Genomic DNA, 15,918 nt, shown 5'->3' on the forward strand with positions numbered 1-15,918 from the left:
AGCCAATCATACCAAAGTCTCGTTCGCCTCTCATATGGTGTCCAAACATTATCTGTGGCCTTGCTCCAACAGATAATCGACAGTCATCGATGCTAAATCCTACGTTATTAAGCCAAAGCGGAATAATATAGGTGTATTAAACCTCACTGCATTGGACTATCGTACACAAATAGACCACTTTACAAAGCTGGGCTTGGAGTTACACTGCTTAAGGAGGACAAGCCATTTAGAGTCTGCTTCAAAGGGTTTCACTCTAGCACTGATATATCATTTATTAAAAATGAATTCGAAGCCAAAGGCCACAAAATTACAAATGTGCACAACCCACTAAGCTGTACAGGCAAAACCCCGTTAAACATATTTTTTGTTGCCGTGGCTTGACGTGGCAGGAAGCTGGAAGCCTAATCACCCGAAAATTTGCATTTTCTAGTCCTGTCTCTTCGCTTAATGCTTAAAACATTCAATCTAGGATTTATTGCTGCCAATTCAATATTACCCTCATTTTCTTCGTTTATTGCGTTGCTTAGAGCTCGCTGTAAGCTAAGCTTTAATATTTCCTACGGTTTGTTTCAAATAACTCCTAATTTCGGCTACAAAACGATTCATAGTCCCTCATAATTAGTGCTTCCTCTCCATGGGTCGTATAACATAACTAATTCCCCAAAGTATTGATATTAAATTTCGTACTCCTAATTATATTAGGAGTACGCCTTTCTCTGCCATTGCGAAGTGCAATAAAAATCAATTGGGATGTTAGTAACTCGGGATCTTCTGCTTGCGAAAACTATTGTATAAAAAGCAGCAAAATCAGCTAGGCATAAACTATCTTAGCCTTAGGCCGCTGAACATAATGGCTTAAAAGACCTAATAAAAATATATCTGTAGAGTCATCGAATAAATTTTCTAATTGTTGCTTATACTTATGCATCCTAATGCAGCTGCATTATCAACAAGGTAAACAGCGCATCAACAACGATGTGCCTAAACGTCCCAAAGAACTCAAATGAGCATCGAAAAATTGAGATGTTAGACAGGCGGAGATACATACAACGAATTAAGAGGAGAAACATTTAACCATTTGACCTGACAACAGACGCTTCATCTTCTGGCTTAGGTGCAGTCTTGTCACAGGACAAGACGCCAATTACAATGATTTTCAGAACACTAAAAGATAACGAGGTCAGTTTTGCAACAAACGATCACGAATTACTTTCAATAGTATGGGCTCTGAAGTCTTTAAGAAATTATTTGTACGGGGTAAAAAATTTAAACATTTATACTGATCACCTACCGCTTACATTTGCGGTCAAAAAAACACAAACGCGAAGATAAAGAGATGGAAAGCCTTTATCGACGAACACTGCTCTTACGGCTGACACCACCGTCATGGTCGCGTCCTAATCCACGGCTGCTACTGTTTTGGCAGCTGTGGCTACCCTGGAAACTTATGCCAGGAAAGCTGCGCCTGATGCCGTTACTCCCTGACCTTTTGGTCCACGTCGCTCCTTCCGTTTTTCTTTGATATTATTAAAATATATATTAATCATTTTTAAAATTATTAAATTATATTGTTTTTGTTTAGCGTATTTTGTAGTCAATCAGTTTCGATAAGCAGGAAACGGGTTTTTGGCCGCATCGATTATTTTTGGCGCAAGTGTCTGCAAGAAAGCTCGTTTCCTGCTGTTCAGCTTTTGTCCGATACAAAACACAAAAATCCCATTTCACTAATCAGTGTTTAAATACGGTGGAAATGACTAAATGAAATTATCTGCCAGAAAGGTATGGGATTTAGTTCATAAATATAAATTCAACGGAAGAAATCTCAAAACAAATACGCGAAAAGTTGCCACAGCATAAATGTGGATGACAGCTTCGAAAGCATCAACATTTGACATCGAACTGCTCGGCTCCGCTCGTAATTAGCTGCAGTTAGTGGTGAAAAATATAACTCTCTCACTTGCTAGCGCATTGATATTGGTGTAAGTGCATGCATGTGTGTGTCGCTGTTCGTGGCGAGTTGACGGTTTCTATCGTTCAGTTCCAGGGATGCCAACCCTCCGTCTTTTTACGTAGATTCTAAAGGAGATCTACGTGTCTACGTTTATTTTGCAATTTTTGTTAAAAAGGACGTAGTTCTAGTCTACCTAAAGACTAACTAAGTTACGACGATTTTTAGCGTTGTATTTGTTAAAAAGAGAAATTTAACCCAGATGTTTCCGCTCTGGACGGCTTACTCATAGCAGTGCCAATGTTGAGCGACTATTTTCTGAAATAAATATAATCAAAACTGAAAATACATATAAAACACTACAAAAGGTTTACTTCACACAAAAAGTGGGTTAAAGGAAAACGTAGAGCCTTTTAAATACCACCTAAATAATAATAAAATAATAATAATAATAACAATATGTATAAAATTGTCTAAAACTCGTACACTAATGTGTATAAACAATTTGAGCAATGTATTTTTCTTTTTAAAACGTCAACAGAAATTAATAACCATGAAGTACAAAGACAGTTAATTTACAAATTTATTGTTTTATTCATTTTTTTATTGTTTTTAAATTTAAAAAATTTACGTAGATCTATCGTATTTCATTGTGCTACGAAAAATTTAATGTTCAAATTTTGAGTTGGCAACCCTGTTCAGTTCTATATGCATGTTTGCGTACATGTTTCTATTGGTGACGCTTAGCAGAGCACAGCTGAATTCACAGTTAGTTTGTCAAACAACTCTTTACACACTGAAAAAAAAAAGAAATGACTTTAGATGCAAATTTAAAAGGCCTTTTAATTCAACTTAATGACATTTTTTTAATGCTGTTGTTTAATAATATTTATTGAGTTAAATTATAAAAATAATAGCAAAATAAATAGCAAAACGAAATATGTATAACAAAATAAGCAAAAAAACTAAAATTACTTTTTCTTTTAAACTGTCATGAAGCTGTTTACATATTACGTTTTGCAATTCTGCTTTGATCTAATTCTCCGAAAAAACTGTGCTTTACTGTTATGTATGCTTTTTGCGTCTCTTAATACATGTATTTTTTTCATTTTTTTTTCAATTTATACAGTGGCTCCAACGCCAAATCGGACAAGACTATTTATTTTTTTCAAAGTGTTTTTTCTTATGCAGTAAGTTAATTTTTTATCGTTTTCACATTTTTGCTTAAATCTATTATGTATAAGCCTCCCAAAACAAAAAAAAAATTTGTAATTTCAAACGGCAACATTTTTTTTATTTTAAAAAACGAGCAACAAGTCCGATTTTGAGCTTCAACGCCAAATCGGACAAAAGAAAACTTAAATGAAAAATAACAGAAAAACGTAATATTTAATATTTTGTTGCAAAACCTTTGTTTGCGACAACAGCCTGCAAGCGATTGGGAACTGATTTGACCAACTTTTTGCAGATCTCTGGCTCTATGGAGTTCCAAGCTGCAAGTAATCCCTTTTTTAATTGGTCAACTGTGTTATACCGGTTTTGGTACACTTTCCTCGCCAAAATTTCCCACAGATTCTCTATGACGTTTATATCCGGGCTCTGGGCAGGTGTTTGGATCAGTTTAGGACAGTTATAGATTAGCCAGAGCCTAGCTAGCATTGAAGTGTGCTTGGGGTCGTTGTCTTGATAAAGAGCAAAGTCTTCAAGTATCCCCAATTTCTCCGCACTCTGCTTAACATTTTTCTTCAAAATGTCAAGGTAGCCAAATTTATCCAATATGCCATCAATAAAATGCAAATGGCCAACTCCCGCACTCGACATACAGCCCCAAACCATGACTGAACCTCCTCCATGCTTAACAGTGCCTATGGTGTTCTTGGGCTCAAACTCAGTATTTGGTTTACGCCACACATACACCTTACCATCGGACCCATGCAAATTAAATTTACTTTCATCAGTAAACAACACCTTTAAATAAGATAAGTGTATGATGATATGATGATTATAATATGATATACAACCAACTAACATGATTCCAAAAGTCATCGGTTTTTAGCAAGTACTCTTTTGCGAATTTTATTCTAAACGCCTTGTTCTTAGGGCTAATATACGGCTTTTTTTGTGCAACTCGGCCATGCAAATCATACCGATGCAAAGTATTGCGCACTGTGTTGTCACACACATCCTTTGCAAAGTTTGTTTTTATTGACATCCCGAGTTCCTTTGCGGTTTTAAAGGGATCAACCTTAATTTCCCTTATAATTGACCGTTCTTCTCTTGAGTTTAATCGCTTTCTTTTTCCCTCCTGGCTTTTGTTAATTAATCTTCCATCCTCCCGAAACCTTTTTATGATATCATGAACGGTAGATTTGCTTCTTCCGACCAGATCTGCTATTTCCCTAACGGGTTTGCCATCAAAATGCAGTTTTAATATTATTTGGCGTGCCTCAACACCAGTTTGCTTCCCACGTGGAGCCATTTCGCAAAAATAATTTGTGTTACTGTCACTTATGAGCTTGAGAACATAACGAAATGCAATAAGCAAAACAAATAACGGATCTTTTTCTTGCAGTTTTCTTTTGTCCGATTTGGCGTTGAAGCTCAAAATCGGACTTGTTGCTCGTTTTTTAAAATAAAAAAAATGTTGCCGTTTGAAATTACAATTTTTTTTTTCTGTTTTGGGAGGCTTATACATTATATATTTAATAAAAAATGTGAAAACGATAAAAAATTAACTTAGTGTTAAAGAAAAACAACTGTGAAAAAAATAAATAGTCTTGTCCGATTTGGCGTTGGAGCCACTGTATGTGAAATTATGTTGATTACTTAACTAGAACTGAACTACTTTTTAAGAAATGCGCGAAAGGAAACGTAGCTTTCATTGGTAAATGTAGAAAAGCGCTTTAATATTGCTGTGAACATGTTTAGTCAGTCGGCAGAATATTGAATGGACGAAACCAAAGTAATGCTGTACTGTATCAATGGTTAATCTATATAATGGCGCAAGACATTAACTGTATTCGAAAGCAACAACTTTTTAGTGTAAAATTTGAAAAGATTTCGGTTATGGTTTGAGGGTCCATCTCTAGCAGAGCAGTTGGCATATATAGAGGACACCATGAATGCTTCAACATTTTAGAGATGAATTTTTTAATAGAAATAAGCCAAATTTTAAATTCTATCAAGACTTGGCTCCTCTATAATTGTGGCAAGATTCTTGAGATATCACCGCAAAGTCCCGATCTGTACCCCATTAAACATGAGTAGGCTTACCTAAAGAAAAGACGGAGAAATCGGGATTCAACACACAGCTGAAAGCTGCTAGCCTAGAGGAGTGGCAAAAGATCCCTGTTGAATACCTAATAAAGTTGGCCCATTCCATGAAACTACGCGTCCAGCACGTGTTAATTAGTGTAATAAAATTAGTTTATATCTATTTTAAGTTACTAACGATCCATATGTGTCTATGAATATGTATATGTTGGGTATACTGTTAGATTAATCATCTCCATAAAGCGAATGAATTTGAAAATTGGTTAATTTTACAATAATTTTTGTTCATCTAAAAGTGCAATAATAAATGATAATACCAATTTCTGTTCCTTCATTATAAGCTGCACGCTCCCTTGCCGTATGATACACACTGCTTAGTAAATAACTTATCACATCTCGCTTTTCATTATAATTGGTTTTAATGGCAAGTAGTCAATGTATCTAAGTATATTACTGTAATCCATACGAAGAATAAGTTGATCATTATTTTTCGCATTTCCTCATTATCGATTATAATTGATAATTTCACTTGTTAAATAACTTAGAAGCTTTCATATTTCGGATTTTGTATACTATTTCTCCTACCAATCGTTAACATTGTATTCTTTCTAAGCTTTATATCAGGAAGATAATTAGTGCCAACGTTATGCAATAAATCATTTCCCACTGTGTAGCCCGTCATGCAGTGATAATGGAATAATACTGCAGCACTATTCAATATACATATTTAAATTATAAAACACAGTGGAGTTCCGATAATTCGAAATTGCAAGGAATTAGCACTGTTACAAATTCCACGTTGCAGATTTTCAATAAACGAGGTTTAAAAAATGTTTGAATTGAAGGGTTTATACATTTCATGATATTTAATATTATTTCAAAAAACATTCATTTGTGCGACTCATTTCGTATTAGAAATTTGGAAAGGCAAATCAAACAGTTGAAGCCTAGAGCTCGTACTGTGCGGTTGCCTTTGTTTGCTCCGAAAAATTCCAAAAACGAATATTAAATTTCATCAAATTTAACCTTTCAACAAAACAAACAAATAAACCAGTACTAAGTACTTTTTTTTCCGATTTCGGTGTCTTTTTTAGGCCTACCTCGTTATTTTGTTAAGTTTTTCGTGTTTTAATTTGCGGTTGCTTTGTTTCTTTTTTTTATTTCAAACAGTGAACCTAAGGCTACTTAATTTTTATTTTTTGACTGAATCATAATAGGCTAAAGCTAGTTCTCCTGTCCCTAACAGCTAATCGTTCGGTAAAAGAAAGTCTTGGGGGAAAAGCTTCACGCTTAAAATAATAATTAACGCCAACAAAAATCTGAACAAATGGAAATCAATTGCCTGCTGAAACTTCCCTAGTAACAGGCCAATCAAACGGATCTTAGTCTTTTGAATAAGAATTCACAATAATTGGTGCAGGATGAAATAAGGTCAAAAATAATCTGTGGATGCACTGCTATAATTTAAATTCTTTCAAAAGATGCCATCAGCATTCTACTATTATCAAATACTTCATCAGGATGTCAGTGCTGAAAATGTAAATCGTACATCAGACAAGCCTGTTGATATTAACTTCCTGTGGAAGTGATATTCCTAATCCATCGGCATTCATCATATGTATCATATACCAAATTTCATGCGACGATTTTTTGACCTAAAAAGCAATTGCAACAGGATTATCAAGAGTTATTTCTTGTGAAAGCTCTAAAGAATCTTCTACTTTAATCGGGCTATGCCGCAGCACGTTTTTAATCTTCAATGTGTATTCCAAGAGCATATATATAATCCAAACAGCCTTGCTGCGCTAAATGTGGCGAAGATAACTTGTCAATCTGCAGTTTACCAATCCTAAACACTATTAACTTACAGATCATCACTTGGACCGAATATATATATAATTAAATACCCACAAAAATATGGTCCAGTGTATACCATTACCATTCTGCAATTATAATTCTTCATCAGGATACCATTGTCAAATGTGTATGAATAATAATTCAAAGACATTTTTAAATGCTTCAAGATCTTACTCATACCAAAATTTAAGTAACATTTCCCTTGATCATAGATGAAAACATGAACAAAGCCACAAAACTGTGGTCCATTGCCTTCCGTTACTATTCTGCATTTGATGAAATTGTTCATTAGGATACCAGTACCGAAAATGTGTTCTTCCTCTAACAATATTCAAAAAAATTTTTGAATGCTTCATCGACAAGATCTTCTAATCCCAAAATTTAAGCAGCATTTCTCTAGATCATAGAGAAGTAAAATTCCCCTGAAGAAATAACATAAAAAATACTAAAGCAATGCAATGACTTTCATGCGGCGATTTTTTTTCACTGTGTATTCAATTAGTAAAATATATATATATATTCGTCGTAGAAATCAAGAATCTTAAAATGCCATAAATGTACTACAAGTATCACCTATAGTCAATCTGCATTCAATCCTCAACACTTCAAAACATACAGATATTTTCACTTGGACCGAATCTATATATAAATTAAAGAACTACAAAAATGCGGTCCATCGTCTCCATTACTATTCTGCATTTCTGAAATTCTTCATTAGGACACCAGTACTGAAAATGGATACTAACGATATTCAAGGACATTTTTAAATTCTTCATAAACAAGCATTTAGACATCTCAAGATTTAAGTAATATTTTCATATTTCATAGACCATAGACGAAATTATGAAGAAACCTTTTGGCACTGTTAATAAACCTCTTCCCAGCTCTTCTTACCTCTAATCAGCTTCCCCTAGAAGTAACATTCCTTATCACCAGCATCCATCATAACATTCCGAACGTAAACGGGAACATTCAGAACGTAAATTTCAGAATGATGCAAGGACACTTTAATCATAACAAATTAAAACCATGCAGTGATTTCTGACCTATAAAAGGATCCTTAGCTGGCTAGTTATAAGATTATAAATGGAATTTTGGGTAATTGCAGAAGTATGGAGGTTTCAGAATCGTCATCCGAGTTATTTGCTGTGAAAGTCGTAATGAAAATAAGAATAATGCCTTACTCAGCCGATGCCAAGCTTAAAGTTTTTGTGTATTCCAACATCAAAGATATATACATAAGCAAATCATAATTAAGCCTGCACTAAACATATGATCTTACAGTGCTACAAATGTATTGAATACTGCTACAACCAGCCTCGCCGCGGATCACATCATCTAGTTGCAGTTAACCACTCCTCAAACTAATCCTAAAACTTCTAACTTACAGATCTATGATAAATATCTTACAGGGTTACAAATCACATCATTCATTTTAATCTCTGAAATCTAATATTTAAAAATTCCAAGCAGATCGGACCTCCAGTGCCAGAATCGCAATCCTAATACTCTTTCCATTCTACTGGTTCTACTTTTTATTTGCTGCTCTTCAAGTCGAAATATTTTTTTCGTTGGGGTAGTAGTCTTTCCGGATCGTTACTTTTTACACTGGCTGTATTTAATCATTCTACGATATTTGTTTGCAGATAATGTGAATCTTCCTATTACTATCTAGCGTATTCTAATGTACTTGATTTACTCAATATCAAATTTCAAGCATTATGAATCAAACCAAAAGTTTTCTGGTCGATGTATAATCAATCGTATTGCAATCCAAATTGATCCCCGGTTATATTAATTTTTTTCTGTACCTTCCTTTGTGCATACCCGTTTATTCTTTGCATAGCTAGTTTTTGGCTGTGTTTAACTAATTTTACCTTAGAATTCTTAAATATTTTATAAAATCTTTGATTTCAGATCAACTTTGAAAAATCACTCAGGGTACACACCTCCATCGGGTTGGTGTTTTAATGTTTTCCTTTTTTATTAGGCCGTCGTTGCTCTTTTGCCGTGTACGGATTAGCAATTCATACTTGCGGCCTACGGCTTCAACCAACGAATTACGGTTTCCGACTGTAGCGATAAAAATAAGCCGTGGTACTAAGAATATTTATGACGAAGCTTGTAGTGCTCCAGAGAAAACTCTAAGGCCCCCTTAATATTGATCCCAGTGTGAGGTTAAGGAATCCTCAGTCCATCGGAGGTATAAAGTTAAGCTGAAAGTCTGACGGCCGTATCAGGGTCAGTTGTCGAATTGGGAGCTTCCTAAAACTGAAGCTACTTAAGTGATATAACATTCAATATGAAAGCCAAGGAGGATACTTCAAGAAAGCCAAGGAGCTATTGCAACCCCAGTCAGATATAATTTGGAATGGATCGAATGAACTCTCAATTTGCTGCCATGACTTGCTTGGGTCACTTATAGTGAAGCAATGCAAATAAATCGCAATATAATCATATGGAAAATAAATGGCCTGTGGAAGGAGTCGGTCTGATGTTGAGCATTTTCTCAAAGCGGAATACGTCGACAGGCTTCGCGCATCGAAGTATCTGCATCAGCGGATTCGATGTCATAACTGTTAGTCATCCTTTCAGCACAGCTCATTGCAGATTGACAATCATTCCGAGCTCCCTGCGTATCAGAAGCCCAGCGCGCTAAAGTAAGTCTTCTCAGGCTGACTATTGACCACGATAAACTAGGACATAAATTACTAGATAGCTTTGCCCCTAGGTTTATTGTTGGGTTTCCCAAATAAATCGACTCACTCCACACGGCAGCCAGCACCAATTCGGCGAAGAACATATTATTCAGGCGCAAGTCATCATATGGACCGTTGCCCCCGATGATATTGCACTACGAAAATTTGGACTATGTTGCATACGATGGAATCGATCACCAATGAAGGTCTATCGCCAAATATGATGGAGCTTGTCCTTAACATCTCCCTTGGAAACATGCAACCAATCTTAACTCGCAGCGTCCGATTTGCCTAGGCCTAGGCAAAGAGTCCGACCGGTCTGACCGACTTTGGCTATGATACACCTGGACAACCATAGGGTGCTACAAAAATGCTGTATGCTTTTGAAGGGAAGTGCTGCACTGCAAACCTTTTTAATGTTATGCGAGTCTTCGACAGTCTGGCGCAGTTATCTGCTCTATTCTCTTAAAATACATTGCTATAAATATAACCTTTATGTGAAATGCTGAGACGTTAGATCTGATGTACGGAAGCGTATTAGGCCCAGGACTCTGGACGCTCCCATCAATGCAGGAACATCTGGCCCCGGGAAATCCAATCAAACCAACACGTTAAGAGGACTCGAAGGAACTATTTCTGGCATCGACGGCCAAATACTTGGCGCTTGGCAGATGACTAACCTGTGCACCTGGCTTGTCGGAACAGGATCTACCTTACGGCTGCGCGTCTACAAACCATAATGATTACAGCAATGCCAGCCATTTCAAGTAACGTTTTTCTATGATTTATATGCCAAGACCCTAGGGTCTTATACATAAGATATATCAAATTATAAAATTGTACTTCTAAGAATGTGGAACTTACAGTGTTACCCGATTTATCACGCTCCCAATGGGCACAGGTATATGTCATATCCTTGATCTTCAAATTGTTAACGCGAGTGTTCAAAATTTCTTGATTTGATGCGCCCTTAAGCGAGGGCGAGTTCAAAATTTTTAATCTCTAGCTTCAACAGCGGCAAAATGGTTTGCAGGGAGGTCATTGCACAAAACCAATATACCTTTAGGGAATATGAACAATCGCAATGATTATAATTATCGGTCGGTTAATTTATATTCGAGTAAAATATGCGACTAAGATGCAGCAGAGTAATCTTGCCTTAATGCGGACTTCCTATTAGCTTCAACTTTTTCGTGTGTATAGCGTTGATTTATGTTGAGATCATAGTACACACATACAATGGACCCATCGTAACACAGTATCATAACTAATCGATAACACACCGATAACACAATCGCTGAACTGATGGGATCTATAGACGACGATGGCTCAATCTAATGGATTTTTATGAAAATCTAGATACAATTTTTAAGTGATAAGCTTCCATCAGGTAAGGGTTTCGATACTGTTTGACAGTACTAATTTGTGGTTTTCGAATGCGCACGCAATGAGATCATCCCATGGCATACAACCCTGCTACTACATATTATCAACGAGTATAACAAATGGGAGATCATGGGTAGATTATTAGGACGTTACGAAAACACGGAAGTGAACATTGGCATATTTATAACAAAGATCAGATGGAAAGTTCCTCGTTTGAAGCACATTAGAATATCTAATATCCTATGTAATATTCAATCTGAAACATCTGTTCTGCAAATTCCGGACGGGTCTAAATAAAGGGAACAAGTAATCCGCCTGTTTGCTAACGATAGCATTGCAAACATTCCTGACGTTTTATATCACAGTCGTAAACGAATGTGTAAATTTTCTTTAAGGTATTTGAAATACAACGAAAAATAAATTAATTATTGATAGAACAATACCTCAATGCAACAGGTGCATATGGACAATTGGACATGGACATCAACATAAACAGGCGACTGTTTTTTGTCATCAGGCCACATTCGCGAAAATTGCAAGAAAGACGTCACCTATCCTCATCACCGCCAAGGACATTATTGTAACAAACATCCCTCACAAGACTTTACCTCAGCCAAAAACTAACAAGCCCAATAAAACACTAGTTAACACTACAACTTTACTTACTGAAGATGACACCAAAGACATAAACTTGCAAATAAACACCAAGATACAAATAAAATAGGTGAAGGAAATGTTGCACTCATTATTATTTATTAATAACTAATATCTCAAATTTCACTCTTTTAATTTCGTGTATACAATTTTAGTAACTATTGGAAGATTTAAATAGTAGCAGCAGGAGCTTACATCTGGCTTCTTCAGCGGACCTTAATTCATAACTGCAGAGGTCTGAAGCTCCGAGCACCCTCATTGAGGCTGCTTGTGTTCGTGGGGCAAAGTGACGGCATCCTCATGAAATATATTCTAACGAAGCTCCGTCTTACCCATCTGAGATGAGTCTAACCAAAAGCCGTGCACTTCGGAAATACTCCAATCAATATTATAATATAGGGCAAACTTGAAGAACAGACCACCTACCAAATTAAGCGAATAAAACAAATATTTAGCAAGAGACAAATCAGAATTTTAAGTCTTATTTAATAAAAAAAAAATTTATTTCACAAAAACTTTCTCAATGCGTTGATTATTTGCGAGCTACACCTAGAACCATAAAACATGTTTTTGGTTCCAATAAAATCTTTTACTGGAGTAAAACTAAACTTCTTAATAATATTCTTGAAAACTCAATTTAATTTAATGTTTTATACTTTGTTGAATAGACTTTACTGTATCCGTTTTGATTCGGATTGTCTTCGATAGAACGAGTTTTTAATATAAATTTTATTCATTTTTGTCCACTTGTCTTTGAAAATCTTAGTAAGTTTAAATGTTGCTTCCAGATCAAAAATACTCGATTGGATTTGAAGTTGGTATATTTCATTATCTTGGAAATAATACCTTGATCAAACAAATATCTCAACACTTAAAGCCAAATTAATTTTTTAAAGATTTAATTATATTTTTATTATTCAATTATTGAATTTCCAACGCCACCAGAAGCCATACCATAACGACACTACCCCCATGCACATACAAATTTCCATTTGTATATATAAATGTATATTTGTATACATTTCTGTATATCATACGTGGTGCGAGTTTTTTTTATTATTTTTCCCTTTTCCATTTTACCGATCATAATTGATTATTTCACTTGGTTCTTGATCCACAACTTACAGAATCTCCAGTCGGAGTCACATCATTCGCTTCACTTTTTAATTTATTTTTTAATTGGTTCTTAGACATTATAATTTTCATTATAAATTTCACCTACAGTTATACAATATTATAAGCTAAAAACGAGCATCAAACCCATATTATTAATATCTACAAAATCTAACGAATACCTACATATCCGTTATAGAATCAATTATATATAATATATGTAATACAACACTATATGATATAATATATTCAATGATACTTAATTACATATAAAACGTGTTAAGTTTTTATCACACAACTCAGATTTATAAATATGTTATATATGGTATCTGTACCTTCTCGAAATAGACACGGCATAATTTACATCATGATTAGGTCTCTGTCGCTGCGCCTCGCAGAAAGATAGAAGTATCTCAGCAATCCGTCCACTCAAGCCGCTGACAGAAATACTGTTAAGTAAGATTAAGATTTCTATCCTGATTATTCTGACCGTGCTGTAGTTATATCAACTGTGTCTAGACGAAACGCAGACATTCAATCTCAATATTCAATGTCCGTTTCCTAAAACACTTATGTATCAGACGCCGTGTGACACCAAGGCTATAGATAAAACATGTAAGTTTTAAATGAAAGGAACGACGATCGATGAAACAAGAAATTGTAGCTCATACACGTTTACTGTTACTTATATTTTTTGAATAACATCTTTAATATGGAATATAGTACATTGATTTCCTGCATCTACAGCCTGTCCACTTCTCCTATTACTTCGAAGCAGATGCTGGTGTCCCGTGGCAAATTGTTCGAGTCATAGGCCTTCAGTAAGGTAGTAATCTTGTATCGACCGGATACGGGCACTCCAGTAAATTCCATTGTCACATTTATGTCAAACGGCTCGTGGATTATTTTAGTCTGTGTAAAGGCAGTAATTAGAATTAATTATATAAATAGAAGGTTTTCATATACATACTCCTGGGTAAAAAATTGTCTCTTTGATCTCTTCCACATTAATGATATGCCTTGTCCAAAATTTGTAAAAATGTTGATCCTTGTCAAACAGAGTTGGCCTGAAGTCTTGCATTTTCATGACGTATGGGGTCAGTTGCCAGCTTCCACGATCATACTTATTCGTTTTGAAAGTAGCCTAAGGTACAAGAGCATTAATTAATATATTCAGGCTAATGGTATAATATATTATACTTGAACACGATCGCCAGGTTGAATGTCCCAGATGAAAGTAACATTTCCCGAAACTAATATCACCTCATCATGCAGCGTAAAGCTTAGCTCTGATTTGTTAACGATTCCGTCGAAATTGAGAACATTGCTCTTTGAGTTTACGCAGTCCTCAAAGAAGTCCTCATTTTCAGCAACGAAAATATAGTTAAGAGCACTCGAGCAAATGGCGAATATAATCACCAAAAACGACACAAATAGAAACTCTATGTGGAGCCACATCGTTTGGGTGTTTGCGTCTCACTTACGAATCAGCTTCGCACTGATATTTTTGTCTTTCGGTTTGCGGTTTTTATAGCTTAAATTGATACTGCCGAGTGTACAATAATTATACACCTTTGGCATCAAGCATTAAACATATTATTTTTATCTAACAAATCTGACTCAGCTTATATTTCCGTTGTAATGCCAAATAACTGATCATATCATTCGATTGTGTGATTGTGCACAGAATATATTCTATATGCTTAGCACAGAATACATGAATACACGACATATAAGTTACATATTCTGTGTTAATCACACAATTCGCATCTTTGAAAAGTGTTTTTAGAATCTGTTCCGTATCAGATGCACAAAGTTGAGCACGTGGCTGCAGCTCGCTCGCTTCCTTTCACAGTGGAGAAATCCCATTTTGCCTGCATTTGATTTGCCTGCAAAGAGATGGACGGACAAGAATTCTTAGCTCAGCTCGATATCTTCCAGGAAAGCACGAATAGACAAATCCCTTGCTCAAATAGTAGCAAGACGTAATGTATTCCCCCGAGTCGTCCTACGATAAAATAGCCAAAACAGAGGGATGAGATTTGCGACGCTTGGAAAATGTTTGCCAAAATCCAACGATCGTTGGATGGACTTAGCTTCCCCAATCAAAAGAGCGTACAAAAAAGGCAAAAACGGGACATTCAGTGTATAATATATGTAACAGCCAGAAGGAGGCGTGCCACACTCCACAAAATATATATTTGTGATCAGAACGACGAACTGAGTCGATCTAGCCATGTCCCCTAGAGAATTGAAATTTTAAGTGAATTCCCGTGTCTAGCAAACGCAGTACGATTTTATCAATTTTTTTCGATAACTCATTAAATACTTGAGATTTAACTGAAATTTGAGAAAGTGCAGCTAAAACAAAAGTTATTCAGTTCTCATAGGAAATCCCATACTGCAGCCCAAGTTCAGTTTTAGGATTAAAATTTGCTAGATTAAAATGTCGTAAATACAAACTAAGAAGCATGCTTAACAACGCAGATGAGTCGGGGTTCCGGGTATCTAAGAGTCGGGCATCCCCTACTAGAGTGATCTTATTTCTAATATAAGGCAATGTCAATACGATGGTATTTGTTTGGCTACGTTATAAGTTATTTGTTAATAAGATAATATATTTTCAGCTCAATCTGTGCACATCAATGCTTATCTATAATAATCTATAATAAAAATTAAAGAATTGTTTTTGAACATGGGTATTTTGGCTTTTTAATCAGTTGAGAATGTTCTAAACTATTCAAAAGACCATAAATTCGATTTGGAATATAATTTTATAATTTTATAATTTTATAATTTTATAATTTTATAATTTTATAATTTTATAATTTTATAATTTTATAATTTTATAATTTTATAATTTTATAATTTTATAATTTTATAATTTTATAATTTTATAATTTTATAATTTTATTCAGAATAATTCAGAATAAATTACGACTATGAGTCTCATTTTCTTATCAGTCATATCATTCGATTCTGTATTTG

The 15,918-nt window shown here is 35.1% G+C and overlaps 1 protein-coding gene and 1 long non-coding RNA gene across 5 annotated transcripts; one reads left to right on the top strand and one right to left on the bottom strand.

Moving 5' to 3' along the window:
• The first annotated feature begins 6,361 nt into the window (after positions 1–6,361).
• Positions 6,362–12,274, top strand: LOC111595695. 4 transcript variants are annotated; one of them, XR_002751203.2, is made up of 5 exons: positions 6,363–9,738; positions 9,810–10,678; positions 10,753–11,558; positions 11,620–11,887; positions 11,973–12,271. It is a non-coding gene; the product is annotated as an uncharacterized LOC111595695 (long non-coding RNA). The 4 variants fall into 4 exon arrangements; XR_002751201.2 differs by having other exon boundaries at positions 8,640–8,654; positions 8,725–9,738; positions 9,810–11,558; positions 11,973–12,274; XR_002751205.2 differs by having other exon boundaries at positions 6,362–9,738; positions 9,794–11,558; positions 11,973–12,273.
• A 1,338-nt stretch (positions 12,275–13,612) lies between these two features.
• On the bottom strand, positions 13,613–14,416 carry LOC111595694. Its single transcript, XM_023309540.2, has 3 exons — positions 14,131–14,416; positions 13,901–14,074; positions 13,613–13,842 (listed from the first exon to the last, which is right to left on the bottom strand). Exons 1-3 carry the CDS (start codon positions 14,386–14,388, stop codon positions 13,672–13,674), a joined length of 603 nt encoding a protein of 200 aa, XP_023165308.2. The 5' UTR covers positions 14,389–14,416; the 3' UTR covers positions 13,613–13,671.
• Between the last annotated feature and the right edge of the window lie 1,502 nt (positions 14,417–15,918).

Source organism: Drosophila hydei, unplaced genomic scaffold (genome assembly GCF_003285905.1).
Source record: "Drosophila hydei strain 15085-1641.00,03,60 unplaced genomic scaffold, DhydRS2 tig00008137-arrow-arrow-pilon, whole genome shotgun sequence".
In the NCBI taxonomy this organism is placed as follows: Eukaryota; Metazoa; Arthropoda; class Insecta; order Diptera; family Drosophilidae; genus Drosophila; species Drosophila hydei.